Raw genomic sequence first — 17,319 nt, 5'->3', positions numbered from 1 at the left:
GAACAGTGTGGCCTTCGCTAGGTTTCCCAGGCTTCCTGGTGATTGGGCATTTTTAATATTTTTTGCACCCTCAGGATGTAGAAGCTGTCCCTAGTTATTGGGTACCTGGACCTGGGGTGATTTGGGCAGGTGCATAGTGACCCAGGAATGTGCAAAGCCAATAAGGAGAGTAGTTGGAGAGTGGACTTAACTACTCAAGACCTAGCCAGGTCCCCAAAACAGTCAAGACAACAGCTGAGAGATAGTATATTACGGTAAGGCTATGCGCAGTTTCCATCATCTAGGTACCAAATGGCTATGTAATCTTTGTTCATCACTGGTCCGTGACCATTTAATTGTTCCCAGAGCACCCTGAAGTTGATCTTCCTTGGCCTTTCTGCCTCCATTCTGTCATAGGGCATAGATTTTCCCTCTGGGTGAGCCAAGGTGGGTTTGGCTTCTGGATTTTGGTGTATTGTATGATTCCATTCAAATGAAGTATCCAGAATATGGACATCTACAGAGGGAGAAATGCAGATGACACAACCCTGCTTGTTGAAAGTGAAGATGACTTGAAGCCCTTACTGATAAAGATCAAAAACTACAGACTACAGTATGGATTTCACTTCCATATAAAAAAAATGAAAATCCTCACAACTGGATCAATAAGCAGCATCACATTAAATGGAGAAAAGATCAAAGTTGTCAGGGATTTCATTTTTCTTGGATCCACAATCAATGCCTGTAGAAGGTACAGTCAGGAAATCAAATGATGCAATGCACTGGGCAAATGCGCTGCAAAAGAGCTCTTTAAAGTGTTAAAGAACAAACAAAGATTCAGTTTGAAGACCAAGGTGTGCCTGACTCAAGTGGTGAACATTTTCATATGCATGTGAAAGTTGGACAATGAATAAGGAAGACTGAAAAAGAGTTGATGCCTTTGAATTGTGGTGTTGATGAAGAGTATTACATACATCAGAAAAGTAGCCAGAAGAGCAAGCAAATCTGTCTTGGAAGAAGTACAGCTGGAATGCTCCTGAGAAGTGAAAATAGTGAGAACGGGCAGATGTCGTCACTCATACTTTGGTCATGCTGTCAGAAGGAACCAGTCCTTGGAGAAGGATATCATGCTTGGTAAAGGAGAGTGTCAGTGAAAAGGGGGAAGACAAGATGGATTGTCACGGTGGCTGTAATGATGGGCTCAAGCATTGCAAGGATTGTGAGGATGGTTAATTACCAGGTATTGTTTCCTTGTTTTGTGAATTAGGTCACTCTGAGTCAGAACCAACTGGATGGCATCTCAGGACAACAGCAAAATATTGTATCTTGCAGATTTGCTGAACTCACTTACAAATTCTATGTGGGTTTGGTTTTTTTTTTTCTTTTGTAGATTTCTTGAGATTTTCTATGTAGGCAGTCTTACCATGTACTTGACTGCTAACCAGAAGTCCTCGGAAGGAAGGTTGGGCAATCTACTTTCATAGTGATACCATTCAGAATCCCAAGGAGGGGTTGCTATGAGTCGGGTCTGACTTGACGGCACGTAACAACAACCATTAAAAGCATTTAACAGCTAGCCAGAAGGTCAAAAGGCAGTTTGAATTTACCAGCCACTCCTCGTAAGAAAGTTGAGGATGTCTACTTCTATAAAGATTTATAGGCTTGGAAACCCTGTGGGAGTATGAGTTGGAATCGACCCAACAGCAGTGGGTTTTTCTACGCCCTTAAGATTTGGAGAGTATTGCCATTTTAACAATATTCAGTTTGTGATGTCTTTACTGCTTTCATTTTCAGCTTTTTAATTTTTTAAAAAATGACGTTTTATAGTTTTCAGTAATGTTTCTTAGTTCTCTCACCTAATTTCCCTGGCTAGTATAACCTGTCTAGTGCTGTGTTGAATGGAAATGGCAAGAATCCCCACTGTTGCGTTGTTCTTGAAGAAAGTATCTAGTGTTTCATCGTTAAGTGTGGTGTTAGCTGTGGGTTTTTTGTGAAGGTCATATTGAGGAAGGCCCCTTCTGTTCCTAACATGGTTGGATCTAGTCAGACACTTTTTGCTGCACCTGTGCTGATGACTATGGGTCTTCTCCCTGTGTTCTGTTATTGTGGAGTATTAACACTGATTGCTTTCTTTTTGTTCAGCATCTTTGCATTCCTAGGATAAATCCCACTTGCTCATGATATATAAATAATCCTTTTTATATGTTCCTGGATTCAGTTTGCTACTATTTGGTTGAAGGGTGGTACCATTTATGAAGGATTGATAATAATTCTACTTTCACTGTTTGCTAGAATTCACCAACGTAGCCCTCTGGATCTGGGCTTCGCTTTGTGGGAAGCTTTGACGTGACAAATGCAATCTCTTGTTATATCTATTCAGATTTTTTTATGCTTTTTTGAGAAAGTTTTGTCAGTTTGTATTTTTCTAGAAATTTGACCATTTTATCAGTGTTCTCTAATCTGTTCACCTATAGTTGTTTATCATATTCTCTTCTATTGATTTTAATTTTTTTAAAGTTGGTAGTCCCTTCTTTCATTCCCAGTTTTAGTCATTTGAGTCTTCTCTTTTTCCTCCTCCTCCTTTTGGGCCATTCTGGCTATACATTTATTGATTTTGATAATCTAATCAGAGAACCAACTTTGATTTGTTTTCTGTTATTTATTTATGTTCTCATCTATTATTTCCTTCCTTTTGCTTGCTTTGGGTTCGGCTTGTTCTCCTTTTTCTAGTTTTTTAAAAAGTGTAAGCTTAGATTAGTAATCTGAAATACTACTTCTTAATATAGGCATTGACTGCTATAAATTTCTTTCTCAGCACATCATTTAAGTTCTGGTATATTGAGTCCTGGTGTATTGAGTTTTTGTTTTCATTCATCTTATTTTCCTTGTAATTTCCCCTTTGACTTGAAGTACATTGTTTAATTTCTATAAATTGGTTTCAGAATTCCTTCTGTTAATGCGCTCTGGTTTATTCTGTTGTAGTTGGTGAAGATTCTTTGTATGATTTCAGTCTTTTTAAATTTATTGAGACATGTATGACCTAATATATGGTCTGTTTAGAGAATGTTCCATGTGCATTTCAAAAGACTATATTCTGTCCTTGTTAAGTGAGGTGCTCTAGATATCTGTTGGGTCTAGCTGGTTTATAGTGCTTGTTGTTCAAGTCTTCTATTCCTTGTTGATTTTCTGTTTACTTGTTCTCTGCATTGTTGAAAGTAGAACACTGATGTCTACAGCTATTACTGACTGGATTATCTATTTTTCCCTTTAATTCTGTCATTTTTTGTTTCATGTATTTTGGGACTTTGTTGTTAGATGCATGTATGCTTATAAAATTTGTTTTCGTGCCAGATAGGCCCTTTTACCATATAAAATGTACACTTTAACAAAAGTTTGTCCTCACTCAATGGGAGTGAGATTTTTTTTTTTTTTTCCCATGTTTACCTATGTAGTTACTTTTAATGGTATTATTTCTTCATGTGGATTTGAGTTACTATCTTTAATTTCCACGTGAAGGACTCCTGTTAGGATTTCGTGTAGAACAGATGTGGTAGTCATAAAACCAAAAAAAAAAAAAAAAAACCCACAAAAAAACCAAATTCACTGCCATTGAGTCAGATCTGACTCATAGCAACCCCTCCTTGGGTTTCTGAGGCAGTATCACTACTGAAGTAGATTGCCCAACCTTCCTTCTGAGGAGTGGCTGGTGGGTTTGAACCACCAGCTTCTGGTTAGCAGTCACATATCTTAGGCACTGCATCACCAGAGCTCCTCAATTAATGCTTATGCATGAATATTTTAATTTTTCCTTCATTTTTGAAAGATACAGAATTCTTAGTTGATACTGTCTTTTTCTTTCAGTGCTTTCAATGTCATCCCATTGTCTTCTGACCTGCACTGTTTCTGAAGAGAAATCAGCTGTTAATGTTATTGAAGATCCCTTGCATGTAATGAGTGTTTTCTTTTGCTGCTTCTAAGATTTGTCTTTTGATAGTTTGACTATGATGTGTCTAGATCTGTATCTTCGTGTTTTTTTCCTACTTGGGCATTAATTGAACTACTTGGATGTGTGCATTGTTTTTTCATCAAATTTGGGAAGTTGTGGGCCTTTATTCAGATACTCTTTTTGTATCCCCTCCCCCCTTTCTTGCACTCTAATAATTTGTATATTGTCATGTGCATGGTGGTATCTCACAGGTCTCTGTTCATTTCCCTTCATTCTCTTTTTGTTTGCACTGGATAATATTAACGGACCTGCCTTCAAACATGGCAGTTCTTTCTTTCCTAAGTAATTTCTGCTCTCAAGTCCCCCCACGAAAATTTTTCATTTCAGTTACTGTACTTTTAAGTCTAAAATTTCTATTGAGTTCATTATATAAATAGCGAAAAATTATTATTTAATGTTTGTGGGCACTTCATTCACCTGGGTTTTTCTTTTAATCTTTTTGGCCAGCCTTTTGTTTGCCCTAACTGGTAGATCTGCCTCTCTGTTGTTAAAAATCTGTGACATCTGTATTGTTAAACAGTGGCTGCCTGTTATTTTCATCAAATACCCTGGTGATAGGACTTTAGTCACTGATTGAGGTGAATAAGGTTAAATAATGACTAAGTCTTGCAAATGGGGTTTTTCTAGATTGCTCCTAGATACGTCACATGGTGACAATTCTGTGAGGATGAGGCCTTTTAGGGACACTCCAGACCCATTCCGCCTTCCTCAGTGATGGCTAGGCTGCAAGGGTTTAAGACTACTGTAAAGCTGTAGAGAAAGAAATGGGATTAGGACAAGTTAAGATGCCACAAGCTTGCTTTTTCATATTGAAAGTCAGCCTTTTTCTTTTTGAGTCAGTGCTTTGTGGACTGTTTGTTGTAAATAAATCTTTGGTTACTTTCCAGAATCTTGGAAAGGGTAATATGGAACATTTTTGAGAGAGTCCATTGCTTGTATGGAAGTACAGGTTTTGGAGGTCCTTTCCTTGCAGCTCTCTACATATTGCCTGCCCTACGTCTTTCTGTAGTAGGATGTGTGGGTTGTGCCCATGCAGTCATGAGTGGGGCATTCCTCATCATGGAAAAGTAAGTAGCTCAAGCCAGTTGTAGCCTTTTCAAGCAAGCTTCTGGTTCGATAATTTAGTACTGGGTAGATGAATATGTAGTCAAGAACTTCTCATGGATTTGTAATTAGATAAGCCTACATACTCATGGTGTATCCTGTTTATGGGACTTGGTGGAACTTCTTGTGGGAACCCTCAAAGATTGGTGTCATGGCTGTTTTACCTGCTCACTGGCTGACAGTTTCTTTCTGGTTTGGACAGAAACTGATCCCTCTGTATACTGAGAGCTTAGGGTGACTTAGATTTGGTCCTTTTCCCCATAGATGACTTTCCAAAGCCCCAGATTATCACCCAGCCAGAGACAACCATGGCTGTGTTGGGCAAAGATATCCGGTTCACGTGCTCAGCAGCCAGCAGCAGCAGCTCCCCTATGACCTTCGCCTGGAAGAAGGACAATGAAGTCTTGGCCAATGCTGACATGGAGAATTTCGCCCACGTCCGTGCACAAGACGGGGAGGTGATGGAGTACACCACCATTCTGCACCTCCGTCATGTCACTTTTGGGCACGAGGGCCGCTACCAATGCATCATCACCAACCACTTCGGCTCCACGTACTCACACAAAGCCAGGCTCACCGTGAATGGTATGGAAGCTCTATCTTTATTCTGGTGTAAGATTCCTATGAAGCTGCACTCATGATTATAGGCTATTACTTATCTCTACATGGTTAAGACAGGAAACACAAAGTTTCATTATGATGTTATTAGATCCTACTGTTTTTGGGGTATGCAAATGTTAAAGACTGAAGGGTTTTTTTTTTTTTGGTGACTATGTCATCCAGTTATATTAAATGAAATTGTGAGGCTAAGCCTTGTATTTTTATTTACTGCCCTCCATGAGTGCCTGGCTGGTGCATACAGTGAAGCACTTTGCTACTAGTGGAAAGGCTGTTAGTTCAAACTTGCCCTTAGGCACCTCAAGTCAGGCCTGGTGACGTGCTTCTAAACAGTCAGAGCCTTGATGACCCTATGGAGCATTTCTGTTCTGCACATCGGGGTGACCATGAGGTAGAAATGACTTGATGACAACAGTATATCTTCTTCTTGAGGAAGCTGCTGCTCTCTTGAGTAGATGGCACAGCCTGTGAAGTCGAAGTCCAGCCTGAGTGGGCCAAGGGTCCTCCATATTGAAGGCTGTGGGGTGAGAGGCTGATGTAAGTCATTAATAGCCACCCCTCCAGCCCAGTAACGAGGAATCCTGGTGGTGCAGTAGTTAAGGGGGTCTAAGTTTCTACTATGCCTTACATTTGAGGAGCATATATATAGCCATGGGTGTGCCCGGAGAGACTGACAGCAGTGGTGAAGACACTGCTGAGTAGCCTTTGGGAACCCAATACGCCTGATACAAAGGGAGGGTGCTCTTGGGGGCAACAGTAAAGCCATTGGCATGGAAATGTTGAGGTGAACTCAACAGTCAGGTACAGTAATGGGTGCTTGCCAGAGGATTTTCCTATTGTCTATACACATCTGACTGTCTGTCTGTTTTGTAGTGTTGCCATCATTCACCAAAATGCCCCATGACATTGCAATCCGGACTGGCACCATGGCCCGCCTCGAATGTGCTGCTCGGGGCCACCCCAACCCCCAGATTGCCTGGCAGAAAGACGGAGGCACAGATTTCCCTGCTGCTCGAGAGCGACGCATGCACGTCATGCCAGATGATGATGTGTTTTTCATCACTGATGTGAAAATAGATGACATGGGGGTTTACAGCTGTACTGCCCAGAACTCGGCTGGCTCCATTTCAGCTAATGCCACCCTAACTGTCTTAGGTTCGCTTATTGATACACTGTGTACATAAGTCTATGTGTGAGAAAGATTCTCTTTGGAGCTTGGGGTGGGCTGGTCCTATTTCGCCTTGGAGTTGGAGTGGTGTATTTCTGAAAGCACTCAGGTCCTAATCATAATCAAAAGGTTGTTGGTTTGAACCTACCAGCTGGTCTGTGGTAGAAAGATGTAGCCAGGGTGCTTCCATAAAGATTGCAACAGTTTTGCTTTGTTCTACAGGGTTACTAGGAGTTGGAGGTGGGTGTTGTCTTGTAAGATTTTTTTTATTTCAAGAAATGGAGTCATCTCTTCAAAACAGCCAGTGCGTGAAGAGTCTCTCTTCATAGGGCTTAGTAGTAAAACTCCAGGCAGAGCTAACTGCTTTGAATTGTGTAGGAAGGACATGGTCTTAGTCAGAAGACAGACTCAGGTCTCTCACAGGATAGTCTGGAAACAATAGAGGTCATCAAAGTCTTCTCCCCTGCACCCCGAGAATGCTTTTTATGATGTAGTCATTGTGTTAGAAGCTCTTCTGAAAAGTTGCCCACTCTTGAGACAAGATCTTACATGGTATTACCTTGAGATGTTGGATGATCCTTTATCCTTAAGAATAACTTTTAACATTTCCACTGACTTCTTGCAGAAACGCCATCCTTGGTGGCGCCCTTGGAAGATCGTGTGGTGTTTGTAGGAGAAACAGTGGCACTGCAGTGCAAAGCCACTGGAAGCCCACCACCCCGCATCACCTGGCTCAAAGGGGACCGGCCTCTGGGCCTCACTGAACGGTACCACTTCACCCCTGGCAACCAACTGCTTGTTGTTCAGAATGTGGTGGCAGAGGATGCAGGCAGATATACCTGTGAGATGTCCAACACCCTAGGCACAGAGCGTGCTCACAGCCAGCTAAGCATTTTGACCACCCCTGGCTGTAGGAAGGATGGGACCAGCATGGGTATCTTCACCATTGCCGTTGTGTGCAGCATTGTCCTGACATCTCTGGTCTGGGTGTGCATCATCTATCAAACCAGGAAGAAGAGTGAGGAGTACAGTGTCACAAACACAGGTCAGGCACTCTTGGCTGAATTTCTTCCTGGGGAAGAGGGGAAGCAGGAACATTAGTGAATAAGGCGAGGTCCACAGACTTGTCAAGAATCTTGATACAGTCAGAACTGTAGAACCTTTGGGAATGTGGAATCATTCCGGACAGCGGAGGCTTTAGTCCCACTAGCACCATTGAAACTTCCAAGAAGTTAACACATTATGGACATAATTTCAAATAGAAGTCTGTTATTAACTGTAGTTTTCTATCTCTGTGATAATTCAGGCACAGGTCTTTATGTTCTGTCCTCAGGGGCCATGTGTTAGATGGTTCCTAACTTACCTTATACTACTGTGCCTTCTGTTAGTTGTCTCTTTCATAGACTTAGCATCTGAGTGTGGGAAGATAGAGAATCTCTATGAGCCCCTCTGCACAGCCTCAGGCTGTTGGGCAGGTCCTTTTTCTTGGCCTGATGGTGGATGTGTGTCTTCATTTCTTGTCAGAGAGTTGGGGCCCCTAGTGTATGATTGTCCCATCTCCTTGCAGATGAAACCATCGTGCCACCTGATGTTCCAAGCTACCTCTCTTCTCAGGGGACCCTTTCTGAACGGCAGGAAACTGTGGTCAGGACTGAGGGTGGCCATCAGGCCAATGGGCACATTGAGAGCAATGGTAAGGCCTCACACCAACAGAAGCACCCTGACATGCCTGTGTCCACTTAAAGTAGAAGCTGCATGATAGAAGGGTTGGGTAGTGATTTTGTTTTGAACTCAGCTTGAGTAGTAAGTTATGCAAGGTTTAAAAATCTCATCCCCTAGAAAGTCACTATGCAGGCTCGGTGTCTGTTAGTTGGGACAGCTAGGGTTATGTGAAACAAGATCTATGAATGGACATCAAAGGTCATGAGACCAACCCAGTCTTCGTAGGGGAAGGGCCCCTGTGTGTTCTCCTGCAAGAATGCTTGTCCCAGTGTGAGGTAGTTGGGCTGTGGGGAGCCTGGGACAGTCAAGGTTTATCATTTCACGGGGCTCTGAATGCTAAAAGGCTACCTTTTAGTAAGGGAATAGAACAAAATGTTTCCCTTGCTGGACTTTTAGGTTCACCCATAATCCCTTTCTCCAATGACTTTTAAAAAAAAGACACTACTTGCCCTCACTTGTTTCATAAAGCTTATTGTGGGAATCTATTGCAGGTGTTTGTCTAAGAGATGCAAGCCTCTTTCCAGAGGTTGATTCTCATGGTGTTGCATCCAGACAGGCAAAGCTCTGTGTGGGATTTAATAAAGAGCCCTGGAGAGTGACTGAGAAAGCTGATAGGATTCCTGATCCACATAAAACAGGTAGGAGATGCTTTCCTCAGACAAAGTACTTTTCTCTAATACTCAAAATTTAAATTGACCTCCTCCCTTAATGAAAAGGGAGCTGTTACTGGTCTGTGACTGTCTCAAAATAGCCCTGGTAAAAAGGTACTCATTGTTTGTAAGACTGTGGACACTTCAGGGGACCTGATTAAAATGGGATTGTTTTTTCCTCTAGTAACATTAATATGACTATACTCTGAGTCATCCTGGAACATTTACCCAGGAACGTCCCCATTTGTGGCTTGGTGCTGACTCTAGTGCTTTTCCGTGAGCACGCATGGCATGAGGGAAGTATGTACATGTTGTTATGTGCTGTCAAATCAGACCAGACTCATAGTGATCCCTCCTTGGGTTTCCGAGGCAGTCTCACTATGGAAGTAGATTGTCCAACCTTCCTTCCAAGGAGTGGCTGGTGGGTTTGAACCTCCAACCTTCTGGTTAGCAGTCAAGTGCCTTAGGCATTATGCTACCAGTGCTCTAAGGTATGTACATAGTTGATGTAAACAGGACTCTTACCTTGCAGCAGTGCAGGTAGCAGCTAGCTTCTTGGTGTGTGGACAGAAGTGTCGGTGGCGATGGTTCTAATGCATCTTGGGCTTTGTTCTCCAGAGCTCAGTGGCCCACTTGTTTGCAGTGACTGCAGCACTGATGGGGAGAGTTACTCCACGGATCAAGCCTTGCAGCCTGTGTCCAGAGACAGCGCAAGGCCAAGCACCCCAAGCAGCCAGGAGCCCACCTGGTGTGACCGAGAACATTCTCCACGCAGTGGGACTGTTGATGGCAGAGATTCTCTCTACCCTAGTAACCACGACAGAATGCTGACATCCTTGAAGAAAAAGCCAGTGGCCCCTCTGGATGGAAATGGTAGCTTGTTACTATTTGCTTATCCCTAGCAGTTGGGTTGCCACCTACCTTAGTGGTGAGGGCTAGTGGAAGGGTCTGATATGCCCTCTCTTGCCTTACAGGAGGTTCTTCTTGGACTTCAGCAAGGTTGTGTGAACCAGGCTCCCTGGACCTCCAGCCTTCATCTACATTAATGTCAGGCAGTCCGGCGCTCACAGAAACTGCCTCAGGCTTTCCTGCCATCCCCAGTGAAGCCCAGCACTTGCTTCTTTCCAATGGCCACCTTCCGGAGGCACCTGACTCCATTCCTGAGTCCACACCACTGACAGGACAGCTTACTGGGAAACGGAGTGTGCCACTGCTGTTTGCACCGAATGTCTAGGCTTTGTCTACCTCAGCTCTCGTCATATCAATCTCATACAGGCAAGAGAGGGAGGAGCGGCTGTGAGGAAGCTTGGGTTCAAGCGTCACTGATTTGTACATAGTTTAACTTCCATGTGGAGTGTAAGTAGTTCAGAGGACTTGCATCTGAAGCACAGAAATGCAAGGGGTTATTGTGTACAAAAGGCACAGAAGACGTATTTGATACTGTTGTACATAAGAGTTTTCAGAGATTTCCTATATATCTTTTACAGAGGCTATTTTGATCTTTAGTGCATGGTTAACAGTAAAAAATTGTACATTTTTCATATCAGGTTGCTGTTTAATTTGGGGAGGTTTGGCTAGTTCTGGTGCCTTAATGCATGAGTGGAATTTATAAAGGCTAAAACCACATTTGCTCCCAATAGTTAATAGTTGTTGCTAGGGTGGGAAGGATACAAAGTCCTTGGTTTTGTATTGCACTGCATAGGCTCAGATCCCTAGGGTGCTCTATAGTCACAGAGCAACTCTGAGTTGGAAGCAGCCTCCCATCAGTATTGCTCACCTCTGGGTGCTTTCTCCTTCTCGTTGAGCTCAGAGGTGCATATGTCATTTGCCTGTGCAGTGAATGACTTCAGTTTTCACTTCTTTAACAAGCAGAGTGAGGCTGATAATCCACAGCAAGAAATTAGAACAATGAAGCACTGCCTTTCTTCCTTCTTTGATGCTTACTTTGTGATGAAAGCAAATGTGGTCTTGTCCGTATCATTGGGTTGTTATTTGAGGCTTTCTATTAAGATAAAGGCTGCTGGTGTTGGAACCTGTGGATTTTTCAATAGTGAGGTTTTACTTTTGCCAATATGATTACTATTACATTAGTCTTGGGGAGGGGGGAAAGATAAAGTTCTTCCTTTTCAGGGCTAGCTTATTTTTCTACTGAGAACCCAGAGCAGGCCTGTCCATGTCACCCCCTCAGACAGAATTGGGCTTAGACTGCACAGTCAGCCCCTGACCTGGGTTCTGGGTATTTTTGCACTTTTAGGACCTGCAGCTAACCATCATCTTATGCACACCAATGTGAAATTTTTGGTAAAAATCATACTGAAACAAACAAGGTCCTTAAAATGTCAGAAAGCAAGCTCCTTTGGCAAAAAGCTGAAGGTAGGTATTGGTATTGACAGAGTGGTTACCTGTTTTAAATTTTACTTTGCAGTGTCATCACTAGTCCAAAAGATAAGCACATCTAGAGTTGTTTTCTTCTCAACACTTAGCTGATCAATGTTACTTCCACAAAATATGTGAATTTGCTGCTTCTGAGAGGCAATGTGAAAGAGGAAGTATTACTTTTATGTACAAAAAGTTATTTATTTATAGAAATTTTTGGTACCTTGTACATTGAAAAACATGTAAAATACTGAAGCATCTAACAAATGGCACTGAAGTGTCTTTAATGAAGTGTCTTTAATAAAGGTTCATTTACGTGAAGTGTGTGGGGTCACTCGTCTACACACACACACCAGTATTGTTTCATCCCCTTGGGTTTCATCCCCTTGGATTTCTAGCACATCCTCCTCACACATGCTGCCATTAAATACTTAAAAAAAAAAAAAAAAAAAACCAGCATAAACATACCACATGCTAAGCAAAGAGTTTACACACTTTCTCTCATTTTCCCTCTGAATTTTTCTCTACTTATTTTCGGTTATTGTAAATATCCAGGCACAGATCTCTCAGATTAAATCTCTCAGATTAATTAAGGTCACAGTTTCCAGACTGTCTAGGCCCTTCGTTTCAGAGTAGAGGGTTCAGATTAAATCTCTCAGATTAATTAAGGTCACAGTTTCCAGACTGTCTAGGCCCTTCGTTTCAGAGTAGAGGGTTCAGCATCCCCAGAGAAGCCCACTTGGCCCTGCCCAGTTGGGCCCATCTAGTCACTTGACCTGCAGCTGCTTTCTTTCACACACCACTAGGGCTTCTGAACACATCTCTATAAAATACAATTGTGTATCATATTTTCAGGTAAAACCTGAGGGTGATTAAAAACAGCAGCCAGGTTACCCAGAAAGAATGCTTCCTGTTCACTTGTAGTTTGTTCTTTTTAAACAAAAGGTGTAAGCTTATACAATAGGAATTAACAGAGGGAAGAGGGAAAACACACACACTACCCCTCCCTAGTCTCTCTTTTTCCAATCTCACCACTTTTTAAAAAAATAAGCATTGCTGCCTACACTGTCAGGTGGCAGGAAGTGAAATATCAGATGCAGATCAAATAAAAGCTCTAAAGGGCCTGGCCTCACCATTACCAACCTTGTTTATTAAGGAGTCCTGAGGAAACAGTTCAGATACTGCCAGAGACATAATTGGTTTTCCCTCTTTTCTAATTTTTTGGCACACAAGCTGATGACTTCATGCCAGCCAGCTTGTACCATGGAGGACACACTGTCAGTGTCGTAACTCTTAGCAGAATGGCATTTTAGCACTGTGTTTTGCTCAAATGGCCAGACAGCTGCTCACTGGAAAGGAGGCAGTTCTCACAGCAGTCTCCTTTCTTGAAAAAAGTGGATGCAAGGTTGTGTCCGATTCATTAGCTTCCTCTGCCCAGTTCCAATAGCAGGCTGCGAGTTTGGTCATAAGCACCAAGAAAGATGAAACCTCCCAGACTGATAGCTGTCATTCTAGGGAAGACACCTGCAAATAATCTAGGAAAAAGGAGCAAGGAAAGATCTTCAAAATTTGTGTAAAAAAAAGTTTAACAAATTCCAATACCATAGCTTGTTCAACTCAACACACCGTGCTCATTAAACCCCTCACAGCATTTAAAATGTGTTTTTCTTTTCTATTTAGAATGGCCCTAAATTATATTCCCAAGTAGGCTGGTTGAAGTTGGAGCCCAGCTGTTTGTTGGCTAAAGTGCCTAAATACCAAACAGCTTACTTGTGAGGACTCACAATTAAGTAACTACTCTCCCAACAATAGTTCTTTTAAATCTTCCAGCCCATTTTTTTTCCAGAGCAACCCTGTAAAACATTATTCCCATTTTAGAGATGATGAAATTTTTTTAAAAAAGGAGTCAAAAAGCTACTAAGGCAAGTGGCAGGGCTCTTCCCATCTGGTGGTCTCTGGTGGTGGTCCTGGGCAGAGGAGATTTCTTAGACCACCCTGCTGCTCCTCCCTGTGACTCTGTCAGTTTCCTTAGAGACCCACCAATGTAATGCCACAATAGGGAATCAAGTCTCAGTGGATTCCATTTTCTTTTCCTTTAATTAAGGATAGGAACAGCAAATGGGCTACAGCTGGGAAGAGAGCCGCTTCCAGGCAGGCGTCATGCACATCCCCACACAAGGCCAGGCAGCGTTTAAGTGACAACTTTGTAATAATTAAAGAAACGGGAAATAAAAAGAACAACGAAATTTCAAGCCGTTCAGTGTTAAAGATGCTAAAGATGAAAGGGTGAGCCTTTGTCATAGTTCAGTTTGTATGTCAACTTGGCTGGGCCTGGTTGAGTGGCTGGGCAGCTGGATACCCCATGATGAGACTGGTAATCAATTCCATGGTGGAATCTACTGGGAGCAGCTGAGTAGCTGCCTTTTGGTATGTGGTCTGCTTCCCGTATACAAGCAGTAGCTCTGGGAACGCTCTCTAGCTTATGGCATGCTTGGACCCTGCATGTAGCCGTGTCATTGTTCAGCAACCTGCCATGCTCTGCCGACCTCGGGACTTAAATGGACTTAAATTAATGGCCTGCTGTGTGGGTTGCTAACATTGGGATTGTGCCTTTTACTTGTCACCCTTGGGCTCGGCAGCCTCAGCAGCCAGCAGCTGTCTGAGTGAAGAAAAGCCTCCAGCTTCAGTGGGCTGGTAGTTGTAGGCATAGCTGAAAACCAAGGCTGAGGGGCTTTCAACCAGCCCCTAGAGCTTGGCACTTTGAACTTGGACTTAAAGCCGCCAAACTGTAAGAATAAAACTCCTGTTTGTTCAAGCCATCCCACTTGTGGTATATTCTTGTCAGAGTGGTACAAGATAACCAGAACAGCCATACATACCCATGTTACTAGGGATGTAAACTGGGAATTCTAAAAAAAAAAAAACCTCTCATAACTTTTTATGGAGCCTAGGCAGAACCAACTCTACACCAAATTTGTTCAAGGATGTTCATGTTGATAACAGAAAAACTGCCAACAACCCACATACAGTTAAGTAAATTACACAACAGGATGATCACAGTGGGAGCATAAAAGAAGAATGAAGTAGTCTATAGATACTGGCATAGAAAATACCTGAACCAGGTCTTACTCAGTCAAGTCCTGAAGTTGGATCTACAATATGAATTGCATGTTTGAAAACCATGGGAGGGATGAGTTACACCAGAACATAATCCTTAACATTTGGACTTCACCATCAGTATCACTTTTGTAAGCAGAAAGCTAAACTTAAAAAATCAGAACTACTGGCTAGACTAGGGAAAAGACTTCAATTCTAGTCCAGAGGGGAAAAACTAGAAGTAGTCAAGTTATGGCAATAGCAGCTGTGTATATAATTATGGTATGGGGAAAAAACCCACAGTCAGCTAAATAATGTCTTCCCAAAACAGTGGCCAGGAAGGAAATCCATGCTGGAGCCCTCACAGCTGCCCTGGCCGCTTCCTTTCCCTGTGAATGCTGGGAGAGGTAACCTGTCGCCCCTTTGTATGTCAGCATGCAGCGGCCTGAGATGACTGTGACCTGACAGTGGTTTCGCAGGACCCATTTTACCTGGCTAGCAAGAGCTCTGATAGCACAGTGCCTAAGGCATTTGACTGCTAACCAGAAGGCTGGGGGGTTCAAACCCACCAGCTACTCCTCGGAAGGAACAGGCAATCTACTTCCATAGTGATAGTGCCTCGGAAACCCAAGAAGGAGTCCCTACAAGTCAGAAATGACTCGCCAGCACCAAGCTGAGCAGAATTTAAAGACAATCTATGTATACTTTAAAACCTCTTTTTCTTGTGTAGAGATGACTGTAAAAATTCTGTAAAAGACCAAAGTGCATTTATCTGGTAATGGGGGGAAAAAAATAGTTCAGCTCAGTGTCATGCAAATTGTTTTTTATGAGGTGGTTGGTTGGACCAGAAACTACTTTGAGGCTACCGTTTCCCTCTGGCCTGAAAAACAGATGAATCTTACAGTCCCATCCTACAAAGAGAAGGGGTAGGAAAAGAGGTGAGCAAAAACCAGGCTGCACAAGGCCATGTTTGTGAGAGACTTCTCCCTCTCATACGATCTGATTTCTCAAAGCCAGTGTCTTGTTCAGCTTTTGCTGCTCCTGAGCCCAGCTGCTGCTCCCAGGCAAGGGACACATGGAAGCAGTTTATGGTTTCACTACATGACAATTGAATCTATTACCGTAATTACAGCCTTAAAGTAATTTGTGCAGTAAGCACCGCAACCAAACTGTGGGCAAAGACGACAGATGAGTGAAACAGAGCTGTGTTCTAGCAACTACAGGTCAAACGTGATAACTAATGTACAGCATTTAGCAAACTGTTCATGGCACAGTTATATAAAAGGACACAGCCAAGAAAAACAAACAAACAAAAAACAGTCAATTAACTATAAGAGAAGAAGAGCAGGAAGGAGCAATAGGGACAAGCAGGCATCCCATCTGCTTTCCACCTACTGCGCTGAATGACAGGGTAGCACTTTGATTTAGGAGAAACCAATCTGCCCTCAAGCAGATCTTCCGAATACATGCACAAGAGCAGTCTTCCCCTGTGTGGATCCACCTGGAGCTATGAATGCAGTTAGCACTTTCATTTACCTTGAGAGGTTAGCACTATTCCAGGGTAAGGCAGGCAGCTCATGGGGTGGGGACCTCTACAACTTAAGTGTACTGACATTGTGTGTGCAGGGCCAGGAAGCAGACAGCGTTGGCTTGGTGCATGGGAACCACAGTGGAAGCAGGCCTGAGACACGTTGTCAGGGCTGAGGGTACCCAGGACCACTCATTGTTCAGAACAGCTGCCCACGGTTGGAGCGCTATTTTTGGTTTTGTTATTTTTTTGGGGGTGGGGGTGGGGGAGGCAAATTAGTTGTCTTTTATCATGTTACTGAGGAAGTTCATGATAAAACTAAGTTGGAAGTCCTATTTGAATTAAGGGAAAACCATTTCTACCTGGAATACTCTACTAAGGATTACACTGTGCATAGGGACAATGGCCCAATAGTTAAGATTTTGAGAACATACGAAACATCCAAATTACCTTCTCGGGGCTAGCAGTGGGGACAGAGGAAAGACAAAAGCTGTTGGCATATTGATGAAGCCCCTGCTCTTGTCTAATGGTGGCACAACTGGCACAGGCAAGATCTATTGTCAGTCATGTATTCAAGAAATGTCCTTCATTTCTATAAGCTTTGAGTGGCCATACCTTTGCCATCCTCATATATAATCACTTTCTCAAGAATGTCAGTCTCCACAGAGGTCAGGGCAGTGACTGAGGAGCTGGTCAATAGCTGCCAGAGAATCCAACGTGAAATATACGGAAAAAGATGGTGAAATTCAGCACTTCAGCTTGTTAAGCTCTGTGTGTGTGGCCCCGTCACTACTGACATCACTTAAGCATCTTCTACCTGCCAATGAATAAGCTGCTTTCAAGCTCCATTCTCCATTACCATTTCTTTGTTAAATGTAGAAGTGGTGCCACAATGCATGTCCCTCAGATACACACAAACAGATTTGTGTTCCCTCACAATGCTTTAGGCACAGATGGCAGTCTCCTGGTAATACATAACACAATACCCACCCCATGTGCACGCTGGACCGCAATAATTAATTGCCATTTGCTTACTGTGAAACCCAGTTTCCATCTCCAGATTCTTAAGTCC

The 17,319-nt window shown here is 42.9% G+C and overlaps 2 protein-coding genes across 2 annotated transcripts in view; one reads left to right on the top strand and one right to left on the bottom strand.

The window, feature by feature from the left end:
• Window positions 1-10,481, top strand: part of LRIG1 (leucine rich repeats and immunoglobulin like domains 1) — a 168,373-nt gene extending 157,892 nt beyond the window's left edge. The window contains exons 13-19 of the mRNA XM_007948092.1: window positions 5,354-5,674; window positions 6,581-6,862; window positions 7,501-7,920; window positions 8,443-8,568; window positions 9,089-9,235; window positions 9,866-10,120; window positions 10,222-10,481. Coding sequence (XP_007946283.1) covers window positions 5,354-5,674; window positions 6,581-6,862; window positions 7,501-7,920; window positions 8,443-8,568; window positions 9,089-9,235; window positions 9,866-10,120; window positions 10,222-10,481 — 1,811 coding nt within the window. The remainder of the gene's footprint in view (window positions 1-5,353; window positions 5,675-6,580; window positions 6,863-7,500; window positions 7,921-8,442; window positions 8,569-9,088; window positions 9,236-9,865; window positions 10,121-10,221) is intronic.
• A 2,562-nt stretch (window positions 10,482-13,043) lies between these two features.
• The window catches only part of SLC25A26 (solute carrier family 25 member 26), a gene marked incomplete at its 5' end in the record, with an annotated part of 234,745 nt that continues 230,469 nt past the window's right edge, over window positions 13,044-17,319 (bottom strand). Inside the window, one exon of the mRNA XM_007948091.1 lies at window positions 13,044-13,158. Within this exon, the coding sequence (XP_007946282.1) occupies window positions 13,044-13,158 (115 nt within the window). The remainder of the gene's footprint in view (window positions 13,159-17,319) is intronic.

This window comes from Orycteropus afer, unplaced genomic scaffold (assembly GCF_000298275.1).
Source record: "Orycteropus afer afer isolate SDZICR_OR568_19922 unplaced genomic scaffold, OryAfe1.0 scaffold00201, whole genome shotgun sequence".
Taxonomy (NCBI): domain Eukaryota; kingdom Metazoa; phylum Chordata; class Mammalia; order Tubulidentata; family Orycteropodidae; genus Orycteropus; species Orycteropus afer.
Note: the sequence above shows the minus strand (reverse complement) of the source record. Positions and strands in the feature narration are given on the sequence as shown.